Raw genomic sequence first — 22,061 nt, 5'->3', positions numbered from 1 at the left:
GTTCAGTTGCCTACTCATAGCAGGCTCAGAGAATAGCTACAAGTATGCCACAAAGGTCCTGTTAAAAAAATTACACTGCAACAGAAAGCAATTACAGATAAGGAAGCAGGTGCCAGACTGGAAGTTCAAATTCAGTGACACATTAATCAGCCCCTAATTCATTCATGTCAGTTGAGGCAGAGCAGGTGTGCTAACGAATTTTACAAAACTGAAAGCACTTAGCAGGTGCAAAAGTTCAAGCTCATCATTAATGAGGAAGCACTTACAGCTAAGGAAGCAGGTGCCAGCTCAAATTCAGTGACATATTCATCAGCCCCAAATTAATTCATGTCAGTTGAGGCAGGGCAGGTGTGCTTTTCCCCCCATAATCTACAGTGATGAACCAGAGGGTGGTATGGGTGAGCCAGAGGGTGGCAGTGGTGAAACAGAGGGTGGCAGTGGTGAAAACAGAGGGTGCTGTGATGAACCAGACGTAGAAACAACATGGTCACGACCGTTGCTACCCGACAAGTAAGTTCGCGTTTGCGAACTGGTAAAAAACCCTTGCGAAATGGCAGAAACACTTGCGAACACAAAAAAAATTTGTGTGAGTTCGCGAATTTTGCGGATTGCGAATCCGTAAATACGCAATTTCGCAGGTTGCGAATTCGCAAAATTCGCCCATGGTTACCTGTTACCCTTATTAAAAATCAGCACTATTGTCACAGAGGACCAGGACGCAGGCATACCTGACTCCACTGCTGCATTTATAACTCTTGTTAGAATGGGCGCTCAAAGTTCAACCTGGCTCATTAGAAGATCTGGAGGAATCCTGTCAGGGCCTGGGGCCTTATTCCGTGACAGTCCCTCAAAGCTCGCTTTTATCTCTCCCAAGGAAAAAAGTATCTAGGATGGGCTCAGATTTCCCTCCTCTGCTAGTATGACTGGGTCACTAGTACTACCATGATTATAAAGGCCTTGAAAATGCTCCAACCAAGACTCTGGTAGAACGTGACATGCAAGTTTGGGTTTATTTGTATCCTGGAAATAGCGATCGTTAATAATTTTCCAGAAAGCAGTCGAGTCCTTTGCCTCGGTTGCTTCTCTTAAATGCTCCCATGCCTGGTGCTGTAAGGATGTTTTGTGAAGTTTAACTGCCTGTTTATACCGTGCTCTACAAGTGGACACCCTTGTTTTACCTTTAGGGACTGCCTTTAAAGCTGACTTCAGTTCTCTCAAAGCAGTGGAACAATGCCGGTCAAACCACCGTGGGGTGTCCTGTGTAATGATTTCCAAGCAGATTCCACAGGAGCGTCAGGAATCCGAAGAATATTCCACAGCCTTCCCCTACGGCCTTCCGACTCTATCAAACACTAGAGTAACAAAAGGCTCTCCAGTGGAAAACAGGGAGACAAAACAAGGAAAGGTTGGGGGAAAAAACAAGAGCTTGATGGAAGTCTTCAGAGTGGATGCGTGGCAACTCAGAATGGATACTTGGCAACAGGTGGGCTGTAAAGAAAGGTAAATATACAATCTATCTAGGTTAAACACAATACACAAATACACCCTGTCTATATTATGTATATGACTACTACATACCACATTTGTTTTGTCTATGTCGCAGAACTGATATGTGGGATGATGGTAGGAATTCGTCTTGAGCTGTTACAAAGAAAATTACAGTAAGCACTGTCTTCTGACCTTGTACACATAAGTGTTAAATATCTGACTTGTTAAATTCTCACTCTGTGTGTGGTAGAAGACTACTGGACAACATCCACTATTCTGATAACAATGAGATGATGCCAACACCAATGATCGTTGCATGGAAATCTATGAAACAAAACACACACTCAGGTTTCTATTAGGATCATAACATTAGTCAACATATATGTAGGCAGCGCATAGCGCTGTTACCGTGATTCTAAGTCGTGAAGGCTGAATTCTGCACCCCACTCTGGTCCACGCAAGAACCCCAGAACACATGTGAGGCTTGCCAAGGAATAAGCAAAAACGATGATATGCTCAATGGGGGATTTAGCATAAAGTGAAGGATGACATGGAGGGAAATAGATGCCCAGCCGGATGGCGGAGACCAAGCCCGGCCCCCGACGCAGGCCACGCTCCCTCCCACCTCATTAGAAATGTGCCCTCCACAAACGCGCAGCGGGCGCGCGCAGCGGGCGCGCGCAGCGGGCGCGACGATTGCGCGCCGAAGGCGCGCCTAAGGCAAGCCCGTCTGCGCCCGTCCGCGCACGAACGGGCGTAGGGCCAGAACCCATGCCGGGCGTGGGAACCGATAGGGTGAGTTATTCGCGTCGCGACCTACTAAGTCTCAGACCCACAAAGAACCCACAGTGTAACTATGTACACGATTCAGACGGACATTTCATAAACTGTGTACTCTGTCACCCGGTCAATTTACATCTGACTCAGGCACCTATTTCACACTCTGGCCTGAAACTAGCAGAATTGAACTGTAGGTCGCTCCCCATGCACGCCCTGCTTATTAACCACCTGCTCGTGGACCATGAGCTAGACATCCTGTTTCTTACGGAAACGTGGCTCACAACACACTCGGACTCGGATGTGGTCTTGGCTCTGGCCCCGGGCTTTCTTATCCAGTCCCAAGTACGTCCCTCTGGAAGAGGGGGCGGGCTGGCCATTTTACACAGAGATCACTTCTCATGCAGAATTAGCGATGCTCACATCACGGACTCAGAGAGCTGCCATTTTACCATCCATCTGGCCCCGACAACCTCTCTGGCAGGTCTTCTGGTGTATCGCCCCCCCGGCCATGTTGGTCCCTTTGCTAGCGCCCTACTAGAATCTATTTCAACACTTGCCCACTCGACACCTAACTTCACTGTACTAGGGGACCTCAATATTCACTTTGATGATCCCTTAGACACAGGGGCTGCTGACCTGATACTAGACTTGGCTGCCTATGGCCTCCAACTGGTCAATACCGGAGCCACCCATATCAAGGGCAACATGCTAGACCCAGTCTTTACAAATGTCCATACCCTCCAGGCCAAACCTTCCTGCCCCCTTCCCTGGACAGACCATTTTTTGGTTCCTCTTTTCTGGCCAGGAGAATTCAGGAAGCCCCCCAAGCCCGTCTCGTACACCATAGACAGGGCATGGTCCAGACTCTCAACTGAGGACTGGGCCAGAGCACTAGAATCGATGACCCCCGCTCCCTCGGGGGACCCCGTCGTAGCTGATAGCAATTTCAGGAAGTGGATTTCCGACTCACTCGACTCTATTATACCTATAAAAACCTGCGAAGACAAGAGCGGAAAGACTGGCTCGGCCCCCTGGTTTAGCCTGGAACTCACAGCCCTCCGCAAGGAATGTAAAAAAGCGGAGCGACTGTGGAGGAAGGACTGGCTCCACTCTGATAAAGATTCCTACCGGAGGACTGTGAGAGAATACAAAACTGCTTTAAAGCTCTCTAAGGCCTCTTACTATGATAATAGGATAAAAAAGGCCACAAACTCCGCGAGAGAATCATATCTCATCGTCAAAGAACTCCTAAAGGTACCACAACCCCCTTCACTGACCAGGGCCCTACCGGACAGGAGTAATGAGCTTGCAAAATACTTTGACTCCAAAATCTTCCACATCTTAGCTTCACTTCCGCAGCCTAGCCAGCTACCCTGCTGGGACAAAGTGACGCCTGACACTTGTCCAGTAGGCGACCCTCGCCCGCAGCTTAATGCCTTTAGGGCGGTCTCACCGGATGAAGTTGAAAAGACTCTGGCCAAGATGAAAAGTGGCTCTCCCCGTGACCCTGCTCCCATGAGGTTTTTGAAAGCAGTCGCCTCTGCGATTGTCCCTCCAATTCTGGAGCTAATCAATGCCTCACTGTCCCAGGCTCCGTCCCTCCTAGCTGGAAGGGGGCGGTAGTTAAAGCCCTCCTCAAAAAACCCCAATTGGACCCCGCTGATCTGGCCAACTACAGGCCGATCTCGCTCCTCCCGGGCATCAGCAAAATTGCTGAAAAACTGGTTAACGTCCAGCTGTCCCAGTTCCTGGAATCTAACAACCTGCTGCGACGCTCCCAAACGGGGTTTCGCCCTGGCCAAGGCACGGACACTGCCCTCCTCGCCGTCATCGAGGAGGCAAGGTGCATTTTGGATTTGGGGGGGTCAGTGGCAGTGATCCTCCTGGACCTTAGTGCAGCCTTTGACACGGTGAATCACCGTGTCCTGCTCCACCGGCTGGCCAGGGCGGGACTAGGGGTCACTGCATTGGCCTGGATAGAGTCATTCCTGACGGGCCGTTCGTTCCAGGTCTGGGATGGCAACTCCCGTTCTGACTCTTTTCCTTTGACAAGTGGGGTCCCCCAGGGTTCCTCACTTAGTCCCACTCTTTTTAATGCCTATATGGCCCCCCTGGAGGATGTAGTTGCCCCCTTCGGCATCAAGATTGTGAGTTATGCAGACGACACGCAATTGATCGTCTCTCTCTCACATCTCTATCAATGCCCAGATAATCTCCTGCACTGCCTCCAGAAAATCCATCTCTGGATGTGCGAGTCCTCACTCAAACTCAATGGGTCCAAAATGGAAGTTATGCTGATGGGCAAGAAGTGGTCAGCAATTCCATCATCTGTTTGGCCCGATACTATGGGTGAGGTGCCCGCCCCCAAGAAAGAAATTAAGAGTCTGGGGGTCTGGCTCGAACCGGACTTGTCAATGAAAACCCAGGCTACTAAAACAGCTGGAACCTGCTTTGGACTTATGCGGTCAGTCCGCAAGATCCTTCCTCTCCTTCCCCCTCAATCTAGGAAACTCCTGGTTCAAGGACTGGTCCTTGCACGTTTGGACTACAGCAATGCTGTCTATTTAGGAGCCCCTGAAGCTACTCTGAGCAAGCTACAACGAACCCAAAATGCGGCTGCCCGGATGCTGATGGGTCTTCCCTCCAGATCCTCTGCCAGACCAGCGCTTAAGACTCTCCACTGGTTGCCAGTGCGAGAGAGGATCGAGTTTAAGGCAATGTGCATCACTCACAAGCTCCTTAATGGACAAGGCCCTTCGATCCTAGGAGATATGGTTACCCCATACAAAGCCCCTAGATCTCTGCGCTCGGACAATGAGCGGCTGGCTAATGTCCCCAAGTATAGGAGGGTACGTACTGGAGGCCGTCGCTTCTCCGTAAAGGCAGCCACTCGCTGGAACTCGCTTCCCCGCAGTGTGCGGTTAGAACCCTGCTACCTGCGCTTCCGCAAGCAGCTTAAAACTCTGCTTTTCCCTAAATAAAATCTTGTTTCTCCCCTCTTGGCCATTTCAAGCTCTCACAGCGCGGGGATGCCTTCGGGTCACCAGGCGCTTTACAAATCCTTAAATAATAATAATAATAATAATAACCTGATTTAAGGAGAAATAAAACGGAGCAGGGAGGGAACCTAACTAACTAGGAGGCCCCAGTGTGCCCAGCCGGACGGCGGAGAACAAGCCCGGCCGCCGGGCGTAGCAACACAGGTAAGGAGGGAAGAATGAGTAAGGAGCCCAGCCGGGCAGCGGAGACTAAGCCCGGCCGCCGGGCGAAGCAATACAAATGAAGAGGGACAAAGGCTGAGCCCAGCCGGATGGCGGGGAAGAACCCGGCCGCCGGGCGGAACTCCAGGAATAGGGTAGCGTACTCGTTACCGGACAATAGCACCGAGACACAAGTGGACGTCAGGGACAGAGACGTCCGTTAACCTCTGAGACTCAGTGGGGGGAAGGAAAGCCGGAGCCCGCACACGAGCGCGAGGGCCGGAAACACTCCCACCGAGGTAACGAATCGGAAAAGCAAAACAGGAAGTCAGGCAAACAGGAGCAGGACGGAACACCAGAACCAATGGAGCTAGACGCAAGAACGTAAAGCGTCGCTCCAAGAGTCTTAGTGACTTAAATAGCGGTCTCAATTAAAGGGGCAGTGTGTAGGGAAAACTCGGGCATGACATCCTGTTCTTTTCTTGGTGTTCTGCACCTGAGCAGACCATCAATGCATTGTGCAACACCTTCAAATGCTATAATTAGGTCTGCCCCCTCCACTGCTGGGTCTAGGAACTTCCAAACCTGCTGTTCGTTCTCTGTAAGTAACTCCCTATAAAAAGTTTCACCATTAATATTGACCCATCTCAGTCTCCTTCCCTGATCAACGGCTGTAATTGTGCCCCCGGGCTGCATTCGGGGTGGGTGCTTGACTGGGTAAGGGTCAATACTAGGGTGTTATGGTCGCTAAAAACACTGGGTTCTATAGTAAAACTTGTGATCCAACACTTTAGTGTGTTGGGAACAACGATAAAATCAATGAAAGTGCCCCTTCCTCTCTCTTTAAAAGGTGGGTGAATTAGGTTTCCCTTGCCCACACAAATCAGGTCCATGGTATATACAAAAGTGTATGTACCTAGGACCTTACTTTGCTCGTTTCCCTCCCTGGTGTGTTCCATATGCAAGCCATCTTCCAGTGGGCACGGCGACCATTCCCCCTTGCTAGTGATCAGGTGAGGGCACAAGTGGCAATTAAAGTCTCTCAATAATATCAACTGGAGCGCTCAATGCCCCAGACACTTCTATTCCTGCCAGCCTTTGTTCCAACTCAACCAATCTTTTTAAGGTCTGTCCCACTGTGATGACATTGTAAAAGTTAATGAAGATTAATTAATTTTAAACCCTTATTCTGGTACGGAATCCCCTGCATACAGTCTAAGTTCCAGCCTAGATCCTCCCATCTCCCTTGAAGCTTCAGGTCTACATAAGTAATCAGTCCGCCCTTAGCTCGTTCTGATGTGGACTTGCGTGGCGGAACACAATTCATTTTGTAGCCTTCCAGAGCTGTTGGACTGCTGCTTTCCTCCCACATTTCCTGCAGGCATATGATATGAAATCTCTTTATGTGGGCAAGCCAGTCATGATTTTCTAATTTATTGGACAGTCCGGCTACATTCCTGGAGATTATATCAATGTTTCCGTGCCTTACTGCAACTAGGAGTTCAGACCTGTGACAGATATACGTACTTGAGGGTGCAAGGGGTACAACGGTATTCTCCACTAGACCTGACCCACTGAGATCTTCCTGTCCTATAGAGGGGGTAAGTGCGTTGAACTTAGGCATAGCTATCCCTCCATTCACTCTAGCAGGGGGCACGCACTCCCTTGCAACCCCATGACCTGGCAATGATCCCCCAGTCAGTCAGTCCAACTCGCTTAGGGCAGAGACACTAAGAAGTGGGGTGTACCTATTCATTAATGGGACTAACCTGCCCCCCACCCCACTCTGGTCTGGCTAGATGTCGTCTGGGATCGTCGCAGTTTGTTTAGTGCTTCGAAACCCTGTAGAAAAAACTAAGAGGGAGCATTCTAATACTTGTACCACCCCCTCCCTGATTCGACCCCTTCCATTGATTATCAAGAAGTTCTCTTACCAGCTCTAGGTACCTAGAATTTAAAATGACACAGTCTCCCGGGAAACCCGTCCTACTGTTTCCAATCCAGGAACCCCTTCTTGCCATTGGGATATGCCTGTGGTGTGTGATAATAAAACCTGCATTATTCACCAACCAGTGGGCCGCCTTATTTATCAGGGTGTGCGGGGTTTCTTCCCTCTTGTCACTACATGAAGGGACCCCTGTCAGGACCACCGTGTAGGGGCTTGATGCTGGTGGTAGGTCAAGTATCGGGAGACCCCGGGTATTCTGTGCATGGTCTACGCTGGGTAGCCCTACGTTTTTGGGTGTAAGCAGTCTACCCTCAGTGGTTCTGGGGGCTACATTTGTGTTGGGTTAATGTTATACCCTATCCTCCCTTGTCTTCCCAATGTCTCCCCTAATACTTGATGGTCCTGGGGCATTAACTTTGTTATTTCCCCCCATTGGGCCCTTAGTTGCAGCCTCCTTTCTTCCATTAGGCAGATCATGCCCATGGTTGGATGTATGACGTTACAACGCATGCTATTACAACGCATGCCTTTACGACGCATGTTTTACAATGCAAGTCGTTACAACGACTTGCGTTGGGGGGCGCTGGATAGTGAATAGTTTAATTTACTATTCCAACTCCAGTCCCCGTGGATAGTAGGGAAGCTGTTGGAAACTATTCCCTATCCTAGAGCGCCCCCAGCGCAAGTCATTGTAAAAGTTGTGTTGTAATGGTTGCGTCGTAAAGGTACTTCATTGTAAAAGTTGCGTTGTAAAGGATGTTCCCCCCATGGTTAGTTCCCCCTAAACTTTCTTTCATGTGGGCTAGCTTGTGGCCTTCGGTGATCTCAGAATCGCCTGCCCCATTGGGCATTAACCCCCTGGTCGTGGAGGATACGGGGCTACCCTGTGCGAGTAGCAAAGAAAACTTCCCCTCTATCACATTCAGTCTCTCGTACAGGGGCCCCAGCTGGGTGATTAACATTGTTTCCAGCTTTGACCACTGTACTTTGTCCACCCCCTGGTTAGTCTCTGCGTCCTTGCAGTTTTGACACCATCTGTTTTGATTTTGATTTCGGCATATGATGCCCTACACCCCTCGATCAATTGCCTGGGGCCTTGGAATCGATTAAAGAAGGGGCCATGGGTGGTGTGGCCTTGGCTTTCAGGGCCTTTTTTGAGCGGGTGACCACCTCACTCCATCCCCTGGGGAGATCCCTGTTTCTGACACATCTATAGATGTCTCATTCTCGCCTTCCCCTCGCCCTATCAGGTCAGGTGTCATAGAAGTACACCCTGCGTGGCACTCCGTTTCAACTGTAGAAATCTACATCTGACTCCGATCAACAATGATTAATTATGGATCTTCTGGAGCCACACCCACCCCCTGTGATGATGGAGTAGTATGAATTTCAAAATAACATCGTTATTACAGAATTCACGTATGGGGTCCCTAACACATTCATTCATCAAAATTAAAGACTCCTATCAACGGGAACTTGTCCTTGACAAAATTAGTTCTGCTCAGACAAGGAAATTATTTTTACAGTGGAGGTATGGCACACTTCCCCTCAAAGTATTTAGCTGTACCTGGTCCCACCCCCCCACCTCAGACTTATGTCCAGCATGCTCGCTTCAACAGGAAACTGACTTGCATGTCATCTTCTTCTGTAAGGCTTACCACAAACCAAGAAAGTATTGGCTTGTACCCCTACTTAAAAATCTGGGGTTCCGGCACTACTTGTCTGCCTACAGAATACTAATAACGGACCTATCGCCCCCAATTGTGTTTGCGGTAGCAACATTTTTAACTGCGATGTGGCATATTCGTACCCGCTGTATGCATTGATATAGAATTGCTACAGTTTTAAAAATTGTAATATGTATTTCTGATTTTTAAATTGACACTTAGTATATGCAATTCTTTGTCATTTAAAAAAAAAAATACTCAATGTGTGATGTACGATAGGTAAACTTCTGCTATTGTCTGTTTTGTCCGTCAGGATGGAAATTGTAAATTCTTTTTTAATCATTGATGATAGAACTGTAATAACCTTTCGTACTGTTTTGGTGCTACCTTTTATGATCTAATTGATCGAAATAAAGGAATAATGAATGAATGAGTATGAATTATAACCTTGGTGGTGTTGCCAGTTGTTTTATTCATTTGGCCTAGGGGGATCCCCACATCAGGTGATTTACAACTAGCTAAAGCGCCCATGGAGGATAGTTTATGGTCTATGATCGTGTCCAGCAAGAGCCTCTTCTCCGTTAGCTGGATTTCGTGTTTTAGGAGAGACTCTGCCCTTGATAGAAATGCGTCCAGAGTCACTCCTCCCCACCGCCGAACTTGTGGCCTTCCGCTTACTCATCATGCGAAAGTCGGAGTATGTGGTTGATTTGATGAGGATGTTACAAAAAGGACCAATTGTAAACAGCAGCGATCTATATCTTAGGGCTGGCAAGGTTCTTAAATGACTTGCTCCCGTGTACACTGTAATGTCCTGGGTTCTTGCAATCGGGGGTGACTCTTGTTGTTTTTGGCCTCCTCCTGTCGTTAAATATGGTACCGGGCAGCTGGTTGGTGGTATTAGGCTGGTCCGTCAATCTTCTTCTCGCTGACTTTCAATTCAGCAATGCACTGGGGCTTTCAAGTGAAAAAGTTAAGGGGGGGTGTGGCCCAGCGTGGCCTCCTCCGGCCTAAGACGGCCCGTCCTTGTCCCGGGCTTCTCCCATGTGCGTCCAGCGTGACGCAGGCCCTCGCCTCTACTTATGCGCCTCCTGGCGCGGTGTCTGGCGTCAGTAGTGGCAGCGCTCTGGGTGCTGTGAGTTGTAGTTTCACCCCAGCACCGACGCAAGAGCCCGCCCGCAGCAACAACAGGCAGCAGCAAGCCCCCCCCCGGGGCAGTGGAGCAAGGCAGCGGTGTCAGGCTGTCTACAGCAGTCAATAAAGTCACAGCAGGTTCAACAAAGTATTCTGTGGTGAGATAAAGCCGTTCTGATTAGTGTGGATCAACAGAGGTAAGACCCCAAAGATATGGGATCGTAACATTTTCCGTAGGATTTTATAGTATGAATTGAGGATGGACACTGGCCTGTAAGAGGCTTGAATTCACGAAGAAGGACTGGCATGAGTAAAGCAGTGCAATGCTCAGTGCTTCACTAAGGGAACATGGAAGGGTAGCTGCCTTGTATAGGGAGGAATGTCTGGTGGGCAGAGAGTCTGTGTACGTTAAGTAGAATTCTACAAGTAAGCCACCTGTGCCTAGGTTTTTCCCTGCAGATACCTCTCGAACTGCTTCTTTGAGGTCTGGAGAGTGATGGGATGCCTTGTCTCTTCCTACAATTCTTGCGGGATGCAGAGGTAGGGAGATATTGGCCAAGAAAGGGGCTTTAGCCTATGAGGGAGGGTTGTGGCCCTCACATAATTGCTGGCACTAATATTGGAACCTCGTGAATATCTCATGCTGAGTGTAGACCAGGTTCCCCATTGACCCTCAGAGCCATGACTCCATGGGACGTGTCACATGTCACAGAATGCTAGCCAAGCCAAAAGGCACCCAGCCGTGTACTCCTCTCTGTGAGTTCTGACTATGTAGGCAAAATGGTCAAGGCATTGCTGTTTCTCAGTGAGGGAGGCCTTAAGCTCCAGTGATTCCAGACGTTTTTATGGAATTAGCTGACTATTGAGTGTAAGGAGTGTAAGGCAGGAGACCTCAACTCTGATCAGTTTCCTCTCCAGAGTTTTACACTTGGAGGCAACGGGCCTGATTCACAGAACTAACTTAAGACAAAATCCAAAACTTACTACTTTTGTTATTCACAGAAGTTAGGATTTTGTCTTAAGTTTGTCTTAAGACAGACTTAAGACAAACTTAAGTTAGGATTTCGTCTTAAGTCTGTCTTAAGTCTGTCTTAAGACAAACTTAAGACAAAATCCTAACTTCTGTGAATACCAAAAGTAGTAAGTTTAGGATTTTGTATTAAGTTAGTTCTGTGAATCGGGCCCGACCTCATTTACACAATTCTCCCTAGTTCCTTTATTGACACAATTCTCCCTAGTTCCTTTATTGAAAGCTTCCCAATCGGACGTCCGAGAAGAAATGGGGCCCTCGCTTTCTCAGAAATATCCTCTGATTCTATCTGTGAGGCTACAGCAGACGGCTTGGTCCTCTAGCATAGACCTCTGTAGGTACCAAAAAGGGGGGAGAGGGTCCTGCTTTAAGTAAGGCCAATCAAAGAATTTTGTGTCAAATTTTCGCGAAGAAAAAAATAAGAAAGGGAACTTTTTGTATTCTCATGATATCAAGTAATTGAAAATAAAAGATAGACTTCATATGTTGCTGATCCTTTTGATTCCTAGGTCGTAAGCTTTGGAACAGCCTTCTCTGTCTCTCCTCGGCCAGCATAATAGCTCTGCTTTTAAAAGAGGACTTAACACTCTGCTGTTCTGCTCACTTTGGTTCTGCGCTTCATGAATAATAATGCAGAAGAGTTCATCAAGCATGGTACAGAGGGACTCACCTTCAAAGGGACATGAAGCAGCATTAAAGTCATTATGGCACCATCAGTCTTATACTGAATGACTTTGTCCGTCAATTGCCTATTATCATCAATATATTTAAAAAGCTTGTAGGGCTGATCACACCCTCCACCTCTCGATCTCACTGATGGATACCCATTCTGTATCCACAGTAAGGTTATATTGAAAAAGTTTCACAGGTGGGTGACACAGGTGACTTGAACGGGCTTCAATAAAGTCATTGCTATGGTGGAACAGTGTCTTGCTAACTTAGGCTCCCTGATGATGGTCTCTTTTCACCTGTATATAAGCAAGTCTTTGTTCCAGTGCCTCTGTCTATTTAGGGGTGTCTTCTGAAGAATAGTTAGGCCGTGCCTTCATGACCATTGCCCTTTTGTTATCTAAGACTAGCTGAGTCATCTATGTACTTCAGCGACTGAAGTATGGCAAGGCTATGTGGTGGCCTCACTCCTTTTCAATCTCTACAAGCATTGGTGATAGGAATCCGAGGCGCAGTTTCAAGTGTTAAAGGTTGTACATAGGATTTGGCTGAAGGTAAAACAGAAGTTGAAAATAGGGCGGTATAGTTAATATACCCGTCTCTGTGCACTCATCGATTTTCCTTGTATTCCAGGATAAAAGATGCTCCACCTGGGAAAAAAGTAGGACTAGAGTGACTAGGGGATCTCTTTAAGCTAGATCAATTGTATTCATTTGAGGAATTGCAAGGTAAATTTGGGCTGACAAAATGAGACTTCTTTAAGAATTTCCATGTAAGGGATTTTGTATTGAAAATAGGCAGAGATAAAATGACTATAGAGCGGGTACTGTTACTGGATCAGCTGGGCTGAATGGGGAGTCAAAGATAAGGCACATTTATAAAGTTTTCCCGATAGGCAAGTAGTAAACTGAAATGGGCGAATAGTGGCCTTTGGAAATCGTTGTAGATGGGCCAGGAGGTGCTATTTGCTGCAGAATTGTTGGCCCAACTTTACAAAACTCTATTTAGCTTCTGTTATAGACCAACTAAAATCTCTAGGGAAAGGACCAGAACCTAGCTGCCTTTGTCACTGTAGTCACGATGTTGACTTATTACATATGCTTTGTAATTGGGTAAAGTTGGATGCCTTCAAGGATTTAATCCACCAGTACCTGTGATCAGGGCCGGACTGGCCTTAGCGGGTACCAGGCGTTGTCCCGATAGGCCAGTAGGGTGTGGCACAGTTTTGCTACTTAGGGCAGTTTTGCAGCAATGCTGCAGCATCGCCCCCTGTAACAAAAGCAGCAGCGGTGCTTGACACTAGCCCCCCCAAACCTCTGCCCCCATGGAAGGCACTTCTCTCAGTAGCACCCCAGCACCACCGGGGCCAGTCAAGTGGAATTGCCAGGGCTGGTTTCTGTTCCTAGTGCGGCTCTGCCTGGGATCGTTGTTTAATATAACGTTTTGCTGACGCCACAGCTGATGTTGTTCGGCACCGCCAAGAGATCATTAAAAGACAAGGGAAAACAATATGTTGTGGCTACGGCAGCGGCTCGCATATGTATTGCCTTGGCCTTTCCATGCACCATGTGGAAAACATGTTCTATGCAAAGGGGGGAAACCAAGAAAGCATGGGGCTCGGGTTTTGGCACCAGTAGTCGAATGGATTGCGAGAATGGACTTTGGAGGTGTCAGTTGCCTTTGAAGATGTGTTTGATAGGGTAACTATATTAAGGTACTACTTTAGAATGCGAATGCAACAATCAATGAAGTTCCTTTTGGGCAAATGACTCAGTTTCCAATGTTTAGATGAACTGAGATGTGTATGTAAACTTTTACATGTAATGATGCTTGCTTTATATGTATTGGATCTGGCTTGATACTCCTTTAATAATAAAAAAAACAGGGATTAGAGGCATCATGACGAAGGGAGATATAGCATCTGGAGTGTCATCGCAGCCTTTACGACTATGCGTTCACCGGGTTCTTGTTGGGGATTACAATGAATTGTTACTTGAGGCCAGATGGATATTAAAAAGCACCTTCATTTTTGGCAGATAACTGTACCGCAAACACAGTATAGAAGTGAACTCAAGTTAATAACTCAAGAGTAAAACTCCTTCAGTCATTTTATTTCTAAGATACATTTAATGTTACCAGCAATATCAGTGTACAAACTGCTTCCAATCTACTCATATCTACATAGCTCTACTTTACTAGTTCCAAAGAGCCCTCTGCTCTTTTTTCTCTTTTTAAAATATTTTTACGAATATGCATATTTGAAATTGTTTGTATCTAGAATATTAATATCGGTATAAAAATTAATGAGTTTTTAAAAATACATATTGAGCTTCTTGACAAACAGAAACGTGAATTTTAACATTATTTTTGCCACCAAACTAATTAAATAGACTTTGCAATTTGTAGGCTACTGAGGCAGCATACAGTATATAACTAAACATATAACATGTATTTTTTTATTTGCAGATAAACCAGATATTACATTCGCCTATCGCGGCTGTGGGAGTCCAGATATGTGTTTAAATGAAGTCATCACAGTGTATTTAAGTGACGCAGTCAAGGAGATCAGCAGGTCCTGCAGTGATAAAGCCAACCATCTTGAAAACAGCTATTGTTTCATAGTCCTCTCCCTCCTCCTGCTGACACTCCGTCACTACACTCTTGCGATGGTGCCAGGACCCCCCCATTCTCAGCATCATTCACATGGAGCATTATCCTCAAAATACTCATACCCACTCTGAAACTTCCTAAGTTGAATCTTGCAACAAACTCATCATGGTCAGAACCATTTGCATCCGCAGCTGTTCATCATAGTCTTCAGACTCTTCCTGTTAAAACTCCTTCATTATAATCCAGTGATAGTGATAGAGGTCACCTCAGTCAGCTCTATCCCTGGGTCCATAAACGTATTCCAATGTAGCTCTCCTTCTTCTAAAACGTTGACAATAGACAAAGTGGCCGAACTATCAATACCCAGTACCATTTCCATGGAGTGCAGCATTAATGGTCTACACACTCCTACTAAACAGCCCCACTTGAGTGTTGTTACAGAGATATTACTCGCTAAATCCTGTGCCCTCCGCTTGGTCTACTGCCTTAGCCACACATTTATCACACTAATTCTGTTGAAGATCTCCTACTAGTTTCATTTAAATTTAGGGCCCTATTTATGAGGCCGTGCATCACTTTTACACCACCGGTGCGTCACTTTTTGTGACGCACCAGCGGCGTAAAAAATGTGCCTTGTTGCACCATATTTACAAAGTGACGCATCTAGGTAGATGCATCACTGAGGAAACCCCTGCGCCACATTATACCTGCTCTAGGTATGATGTATGCAGGATAGCGTTCCGGGGCCAGAAAGGATCATAAAAGTGACTCAGTGACATCTATAAGATTGCGCCACTTCTAGGATGCAAATGCGTCAATATCTTACGCCTGCCTCACAGCAGGCGTAAGGCTGACGCAGGCCACATTGCTGGAGTTGCATCACATTTGTGACACACTCCAGCAATGCGTCAATTTTGTGCCATACAGATACATCAGAAATACTGACGAGTCTGTAGCTCCTTGCGACATGATGCGTCATATTCTAAATATGACGCATCAATCATGTCGCAAGGAGAGCGCACTGAGAAGTGATGCGTCGCTGCTTTCACGCAGCAAAGAGTCACTTCTCATAAATGAGGCCCCTAGACTTTTGTCTCAGTTTCATTCAGTTTAACTTAAGTTTTGGTCTCAGTTAGACTTAAGACCAAAACCAAAGTTACACTACGACAAAAGTCTAACTTTACCACTTTTGGAATGCACAAAGGGCATTTACGAGTAGTAAAGTAAGGCTTTTGTCTCAGTGTAACTTAAATTTGCACTCAGTTAGACTTAAGACCCAAATGTAAGGTAAACTGAGACTAAAGTCTAACTTTACTACTCGTAAATGCCCTTTGTGAACACTGAACGTCGTAAAGTTAGACTTTCATCTCAGGTTACCTTTGTGAATCAGGCCCATTGATTTTTCTTCAGCAGTAGTTCCTGTGGGGGGAACATAGTTGTTCCAGTATCTCTGGCAAGGCATAGTTGTGCCAAATAAAAAACTTCAGATAAATTGAAGAAAGTTTACATAGTGATGCAGTTTGTTTGTCAGTACAGCTCTTATTTGAAGGTTTCAAAGCCTTCTCACTGCTTTCTGTGGAGAAAGTAAAGTATAACCAGAGACAGATTTGTTCAGGATCACATAGTGTGCAAGTGGCCAAGTGATTCCATATCCAGCAGCATGCATTTGGGCCAGAGGCCTGACGGCCCACTAGGGTGGTGGAGACTGTGGCTTTCGTGACCCTGGCGGAGGACCGTCCGCCCTTGTGAGAGGTCCCTGCCTGCCTGCCTGTCTGGCATGGTATCCCTGGGCAGTGAAGAGAGTCACTGCTGCAGTAGACAGCAGTGAAGGTTTGCGCTGTAGATGCCATGTTCAGCATCCACTCTGAAAACATTTTTGTATTGAGAAATCAAACTCCTGAAGTGGGAGTGTCTTTCTTTAGTACAAAAAGTAAATGGCCCTGACGTGCAATGAGTTTTTTCCCTGCTTGTGAGGCAAGTTTATATACAAGTAAAACATTCCATCAGACTTCTTATGACAGATATGGGCATGTAAAACGCGTGACAGCTGCACGTCTATTTATAGGGGAGACAACGATAACTGTGACCAGGCAGCCCATTTGCAGACGGGCCTGCAACGTCAGAGGTTTCATATAGCAGATCCAGCTAAGGCGCCACTGTTGGAAGAACAGCCCTTCCACCAACTCTAAGCAGAGTAAATTAACCACTGGTATTGCTCAGAGAAAGGAAGGAGCATACCTAGCTTATGTTGTTCCTGTAACTCAGCCATACTGTGATCTGGGGTGGCTCTAGGCTCATGGCGGCCCTGGGCAGGGAGCATAGGTAGGGGGCCCTGGAAGAGGGGGTCATGGCGGGGCGGAGTCCCCCGGAGGTCAGGAAAGGGGTCAGGGTGTTTGGAAGTGGAACAGAGCTGGAGGCCGCCAAATCCCTGCCACTGGGGCCGCCACGTAAATATGTATCCATTTTCAGAGGATTATTATATTAAGGATATATATTGGCGTAGCGGACCCTGGGGTTGGGCGGCCCTGTGCAGGTGCACAGCTTGCACATGCCTAAGGCCGGCCCTGCTGTGATTGACCCTGATAATCATATGTTCACTCCTCTACTCTTAATCCCTGCCTGTGCATGAACTAGAGAAGAGTTTCTGCAGTCGGAATGTGGTAGTCTATCCTGACCACCGCCAGTCAGAGCATGACTGCCATAGAAGAGTCAACTGGAGTCAAGAACACACTGAACTGTATGCCAAAAAACAGCCTCCCGAAAATCTGACTTCAAGATGCTCAAGATAATCGGATAGTAAAGAAAAAACCATTACACAACGTGTTTTTGGCTGTTCCATTAACTTCTTGTGGCGGGCGTTGCTGTGGTAGAGTGACAGTGATTGACTTAAATCCGTTCTATCAAGAGAACTAAACGAAGCAGCGAGAATTACACCAGATCCAGAAGACTGCTGTAGTGTCATTGTTGTATTATATAAATAAGCCTCAGAAATATACCCAATGTTGTGCCGGGGGTTGTCAAACACTCTACCTTGGCCATGCATCCTCGAGCCTCCACTCACCTTCTTGTGTACACCCTCATATAAGTCTCAAGCCTACTGCAATTGTATCTTTTAAATTGGATTGTATACAACTGATGATGGTCCCTCATTTTAGAATTTTAGAGTCTTACCTTTGTAAAGTACTTTTCAATTTTTCCATTTGTACCCAGTTGTATAGGTTTTGTTTTGCTACAGCGGGCTTAGTACTGTGAATTCCTTTAGTTATGTCCATATCTGTACTTAAATAAATTGTTTGAAAACTGATGTCAAGTCACATTCAGTGGAGAGAGATGAACCTTTTAGTGATATAGAAAGCACAGAAGAAGACTTATGAGTGGTCGCTTGTTTGCATATGGAAAAACACCACCTCCATAGTTCTACTGCAACAGACTTGCTGAGTATCCTTCCCTGGTTTGGGAGCGATACTCAGTAGAAATGTATGGAAAAACCTGCCCAGCAGACCCCATTTTATGAAGATTTTGTCACAGACAGCTTTTTGTTCACCGTTGCAGGCTTCAATGTATTTTATACTTTGCCAGCCACATTCTCATTTCCTATTGGCTGGCTGCGTTGTCGATGTATTTGGAATCCTCTGCTTACCATGTGTTGCTTGTTTGTCGCTCCACTGTTTATGCCTTCCTTGGAGTACTGCTCTTTCACTATGTTTGTGATTTAATACTGTGTTGTATTCTTACACAGCGGATGTGGAGGAAATATTAATAGAGTGCAGTGTAGAGTGCATGCATAATTAAAAATGTCATTAATAATGTCATTGTATTGTGTTGCTGTGTGTGGTGATTATTGTGCAAGATTCTGCCAGGGATGTCTGACCTACTGACAACACACTTCGCAGATGCTACATCTCGACTCAAGTAGATAAAGCTGAGTCCTGGAAGGAGACTGCTACTCCAGAGTGTGCTTGCCCTCCGCAGGAAGCACTGTCTCCACACCCCCGCTGATAAACACAGCCTTTATTATCAACAAGTTATGCAGTACCCCTTCTCTTTAAGAAACTCTGCACTCCAAGTTGCTCTGCCTTCCATGCTCTCTTAGCGTAGCACATAGAAGTAGATGTGTAGATGTTAGGTTTTAGATTACATTTCAACCATGTTAGAAATGCTCATTTTCTCTCATTAATTCTAACATGCCTTCCTATTGTTTTTATAATCTTCTGTGTAGCTGTTTTAGACATACATTTGTTTGTTTGCAGCTGTGAAGATATGGCCTTTGGCAGAGTTTATCTTTTCAGCCCTGTTGCACCTAATCCTTGGGACTGATTACCCATGTACATCCTTTCCATCACCATCCTCATCAGCAGTATTGCTTGAGCTATTCCAAGGGACTGCCTTTTTACCCCCTTACCCTCCCCAACCCTCACACTCTGTTCAGCAGCAGAACAAGCTCTTTTGCAACTATGGAGGTTGAGATTGTTCCTGAGGTGTCATCAACTAGAGCCACAGTCTTCCTCTTCTTCTTCCAAACCCCTCTATAACATTGCTCTAATTCATCCAGGGGAGAACATGTAGGTCTTTTAGGGGAGGATGGCTTTTCACTTGAAACGCTAGCAGTCCATCACATAGGAAAGTGTGATCCTTCAGATTATTGAGCAAGGCTGAGCCCTTCCCTTCCAGGACTTTCTTCCTCAAACTCCCTCCCTTTTAGCTTGGTCACATCAGACCACCTTGCCACATTTTGTAGTAGGACGTTATCACTTTGTGGAGCAAAGGAGACATGGAATTGGTCACAGAGAACAAGCTCAAGCAGGGTCTCTACTTCCACTGCTTACTTGTTCCCAAGAAAGATGTTCCTAGTCCTGTTTTTAGCTATTATTATTCTCTAGATCTAGTTTGGCACATCTAAGCGATTCTGGAGATGAGGCACCTGCAGCTAGACAGAGTATCCACCTGAAAGTAACTTGTTTATCTTTGTCTCCACCTCGCAATATACCATCCCTTTTGTTTTATAATTACATAACAAAGGAGCCTTCTTACTCTTTTTTTCTGACACTTTTCTATTCTTTCTTAACCTCTGGGTATCCCTCTCACCTGCTGTCAGGACGGTAACCTGCGTTTGTGTTGAAATCTGTTTTATTATCATCAAATGACCATGAGCACTTTTTTCACACATACATTTTTAATAATTGTGCAGTAATTTAATAACTTGGCGGATCCTATTAACATGCCTCTGGCTGCCCCAAATGCCCCGGAGTGGTCTTATCACAGTGCAGTGCTTATAGATATATAATATTTTCTCTTGGACTCATACAAGTGCTCCATGTTACAAAGAGTTATGAATATAAATCAAAGCGTTACACAGTATACAGGATATATTGTGGTCGCACCACCTTGGCTAAAGAGGGGGCTGCAATCTAGAGATAGGATTCTGACTGTGCTACATAGAACAGAATAATAAAGAAAACTAGGTAGAAGAAAAGGGGAAACAGGGAAAAGAAGGGGAGGCCATCACTGTCAAAGGTATTGGTAAAACTGTATCTCGAAGGTCCGAAGCCCCAGGAAGGGATAAAGTCATACCTATTTACTGTGCCAAACGTGTGTCATATATTCTTTCTAATTAGATTCCGACTGAATCTTATACTGTGCATTTTGGCACACCCTGCAGGTATCTATTCTATAAATGACTTGCCCTTCTGTCCCTGTGACAGTTCTTCTGCACAATCACATTTACATTTTTTTTTCTTCTGCATATTTTATAGGGACCCTAAAAGATGTATTCTCCCCCTGATGTGCAAATTTCGTTTCAAACAATGTCGTGTAGCAATGTTCTTTTTACAATCCCTGCCTAACCCCTTGGTTTGCTTATCAGTGGCGTCCTTTTTAAGTCAATCGTGGAAGACCAGGCGGCAGCACAACACCACTGAATTAATTTTTAAATAGTTCCTAATTATCATTGCTTTTACTTTGTTACTTCTACTTCCATACTGATATGTATAGCCATATCTTTTTGTACTGAATGGCAAGCAAGCCTGGCTGAAGACGGCTGGAATGCCAGAAACCGATCCTAGGAAGCTTTGTGATGTATTTACTATGGGTACTGTATCGATCCCCCTATTTCTGACCCTCGTCTGGTTAATAATTAACTAGCAGCCATTCAACTGCACAGAAACCCGTTATCTGATTAGCCATACAACGGCACAGAAGCCCGTTATCTGATTAGGTCATAGCGCATGCCATCTCATTAGGCAAGCACTATTTCTCCAGCCCCCTAATAGGCATACGGTGTTCTCAAAACAAATCAAACCTACCACGACCTGGGAAATCCCCGCAGCCATTGTTTTGATTTAGCCGAGAACTTCAGTAAAGAATGTGCGAACGACCAGTTCGTATGACATCCTTATTGACGTATTTATGTCCATCCTTACGTCAATCTCGGCACCTTTCAGGTATAAATAATACCGACATTGCCTTAAGCAAACACACGAGGTGGTGACAAGATTGGAGCAGCGAGACTTGCCGAGGAGCCCAGCTGACAGCGAAGCCCACAGACGCTGCCCCTCCTTTCTGACGCGCTGAGAGAGAGACGCTGCCTTTTCTCCTGCCGAGAAATCCAGCTCCGGCGCTTCCAGCCGCCCTTGCAGGCAGCTGGGATATCAAGCCCTGAGATAGAGATACCAGCCCTCCAGCCTTCTAAATCCCAGGTACTGAACTGAATAACCCTTTGCAGAGAATTCCTGAAGCAGACCCTTGGCAAAGCAAACTTAACTTAAACTGCTACTTATCTACTCCCGCCCACGTATTAGGCTTAGGTCAGGTACATTGGGGTAGGCGTAGTTAGAAGCACCAGTTGAGTACGATTAGTCAATGTATATATGTATGTATCTATTTTATCCATTTTAAGTATCATATGGCTAAGAAACCATATCAATGCTTTTACAGTATTATTTTATAATTCTGTTATTACAGTATGCACTTTACTTCACGATAAGTATTGCAATAATAGCAATTCATTTCTCTTGTATGAGAAAAGAGACTGATCAATAAATAACATCTTTTTATTGAACACGCCCGTCTCTTCCTTTTCTCTACAATCTGGTGAAACTAAGAATGCACTGAACTGACTGAGTAAAATAAGTTATCTTTTGTTTTCACACGACTCTAGAGATACACTCTTGATTAGGGGAGAGCAAAGTTGTCATGTTCTATGGTTGTCAGAAACTAAATCCCTTCTTGTCTATCCAGGGAGGTTAAACTCCTCCTTGTCTATTTGTGAAAGTTTCTAGTGAACTCTGAGCTAGCTGGCAAACACTAAACTTTAAGTCTAATATCGTCAGTAGAAGACCTAGTTAACCTCTGTCCTACGTCTATACTATTGAAGATATTATTCCAATGCGCAGAGCCTATTGGGATAATAGGAACTACACTACATGGCGCCCAACTGTTTGGATAGGCGATAAATCTAACGTAAGACATTAGAGTAACTCAGTCGTGCTTTTTCACACAGACCCCTTTTTCCCCATAATACTCCAAAGACGTCTGGA

General features: G+C 45.9%; 1 protein-coding gene across 9 annotated transcripts in view; it reads left to right on the top strand.

Moving 5' to 3' along the window:
- The window catches only part of LOC144770773 (phospholipase A2 inhibitor NAI-like), a 1,245,443-nt gene extending 1,227,613 nt beyond the window's left edge, over positions 1–17,830 (top strand). For 2 of the 9 annotated variants that reach the window (XR_013599013.1, XR_013599018.1), the window contains one exon: positions 14,383–14,507. Coding sequence is in view for 4 of the 9 variants with exons in the window: in XM_078655522.1 (XP_078511648.1) it covers positions 14,383–14,657 (275 nt within the window). In the remaining 5 variants the exon portion in view is untranslated. Of the gene's footprint in view, positions 1–14,382 lie in introns of all 9 variants that reach the window. The other 7 variants (XM_078655522.1, XM_078655523.1, XM_078655526.1 and 4 more) reach the window with 5 other exon arrangements.
- Positions 17,831–22,061: the final 4,231 nt, after the last annotated feature.

This window comes from Lissotriton helveticus, chromosome 7 (assembly GCF_964261635.1).
Source record: "Lissotriton helveticus chromosome 7, aLisHel1.1, whole genome shotgun sequence".
Classification (NCBI taxonomy): Eukaryota; Metazoa; Chordata; class Amphibia; order Caudata; family Salamandridae; genus Lissotriton; species Lissotriton helveticus.
The sequence above is the reverse complement of the archived record's forward strand: the minus strand, read 5'-3'. Positions and strand labels throughout refer to the sequence as shown.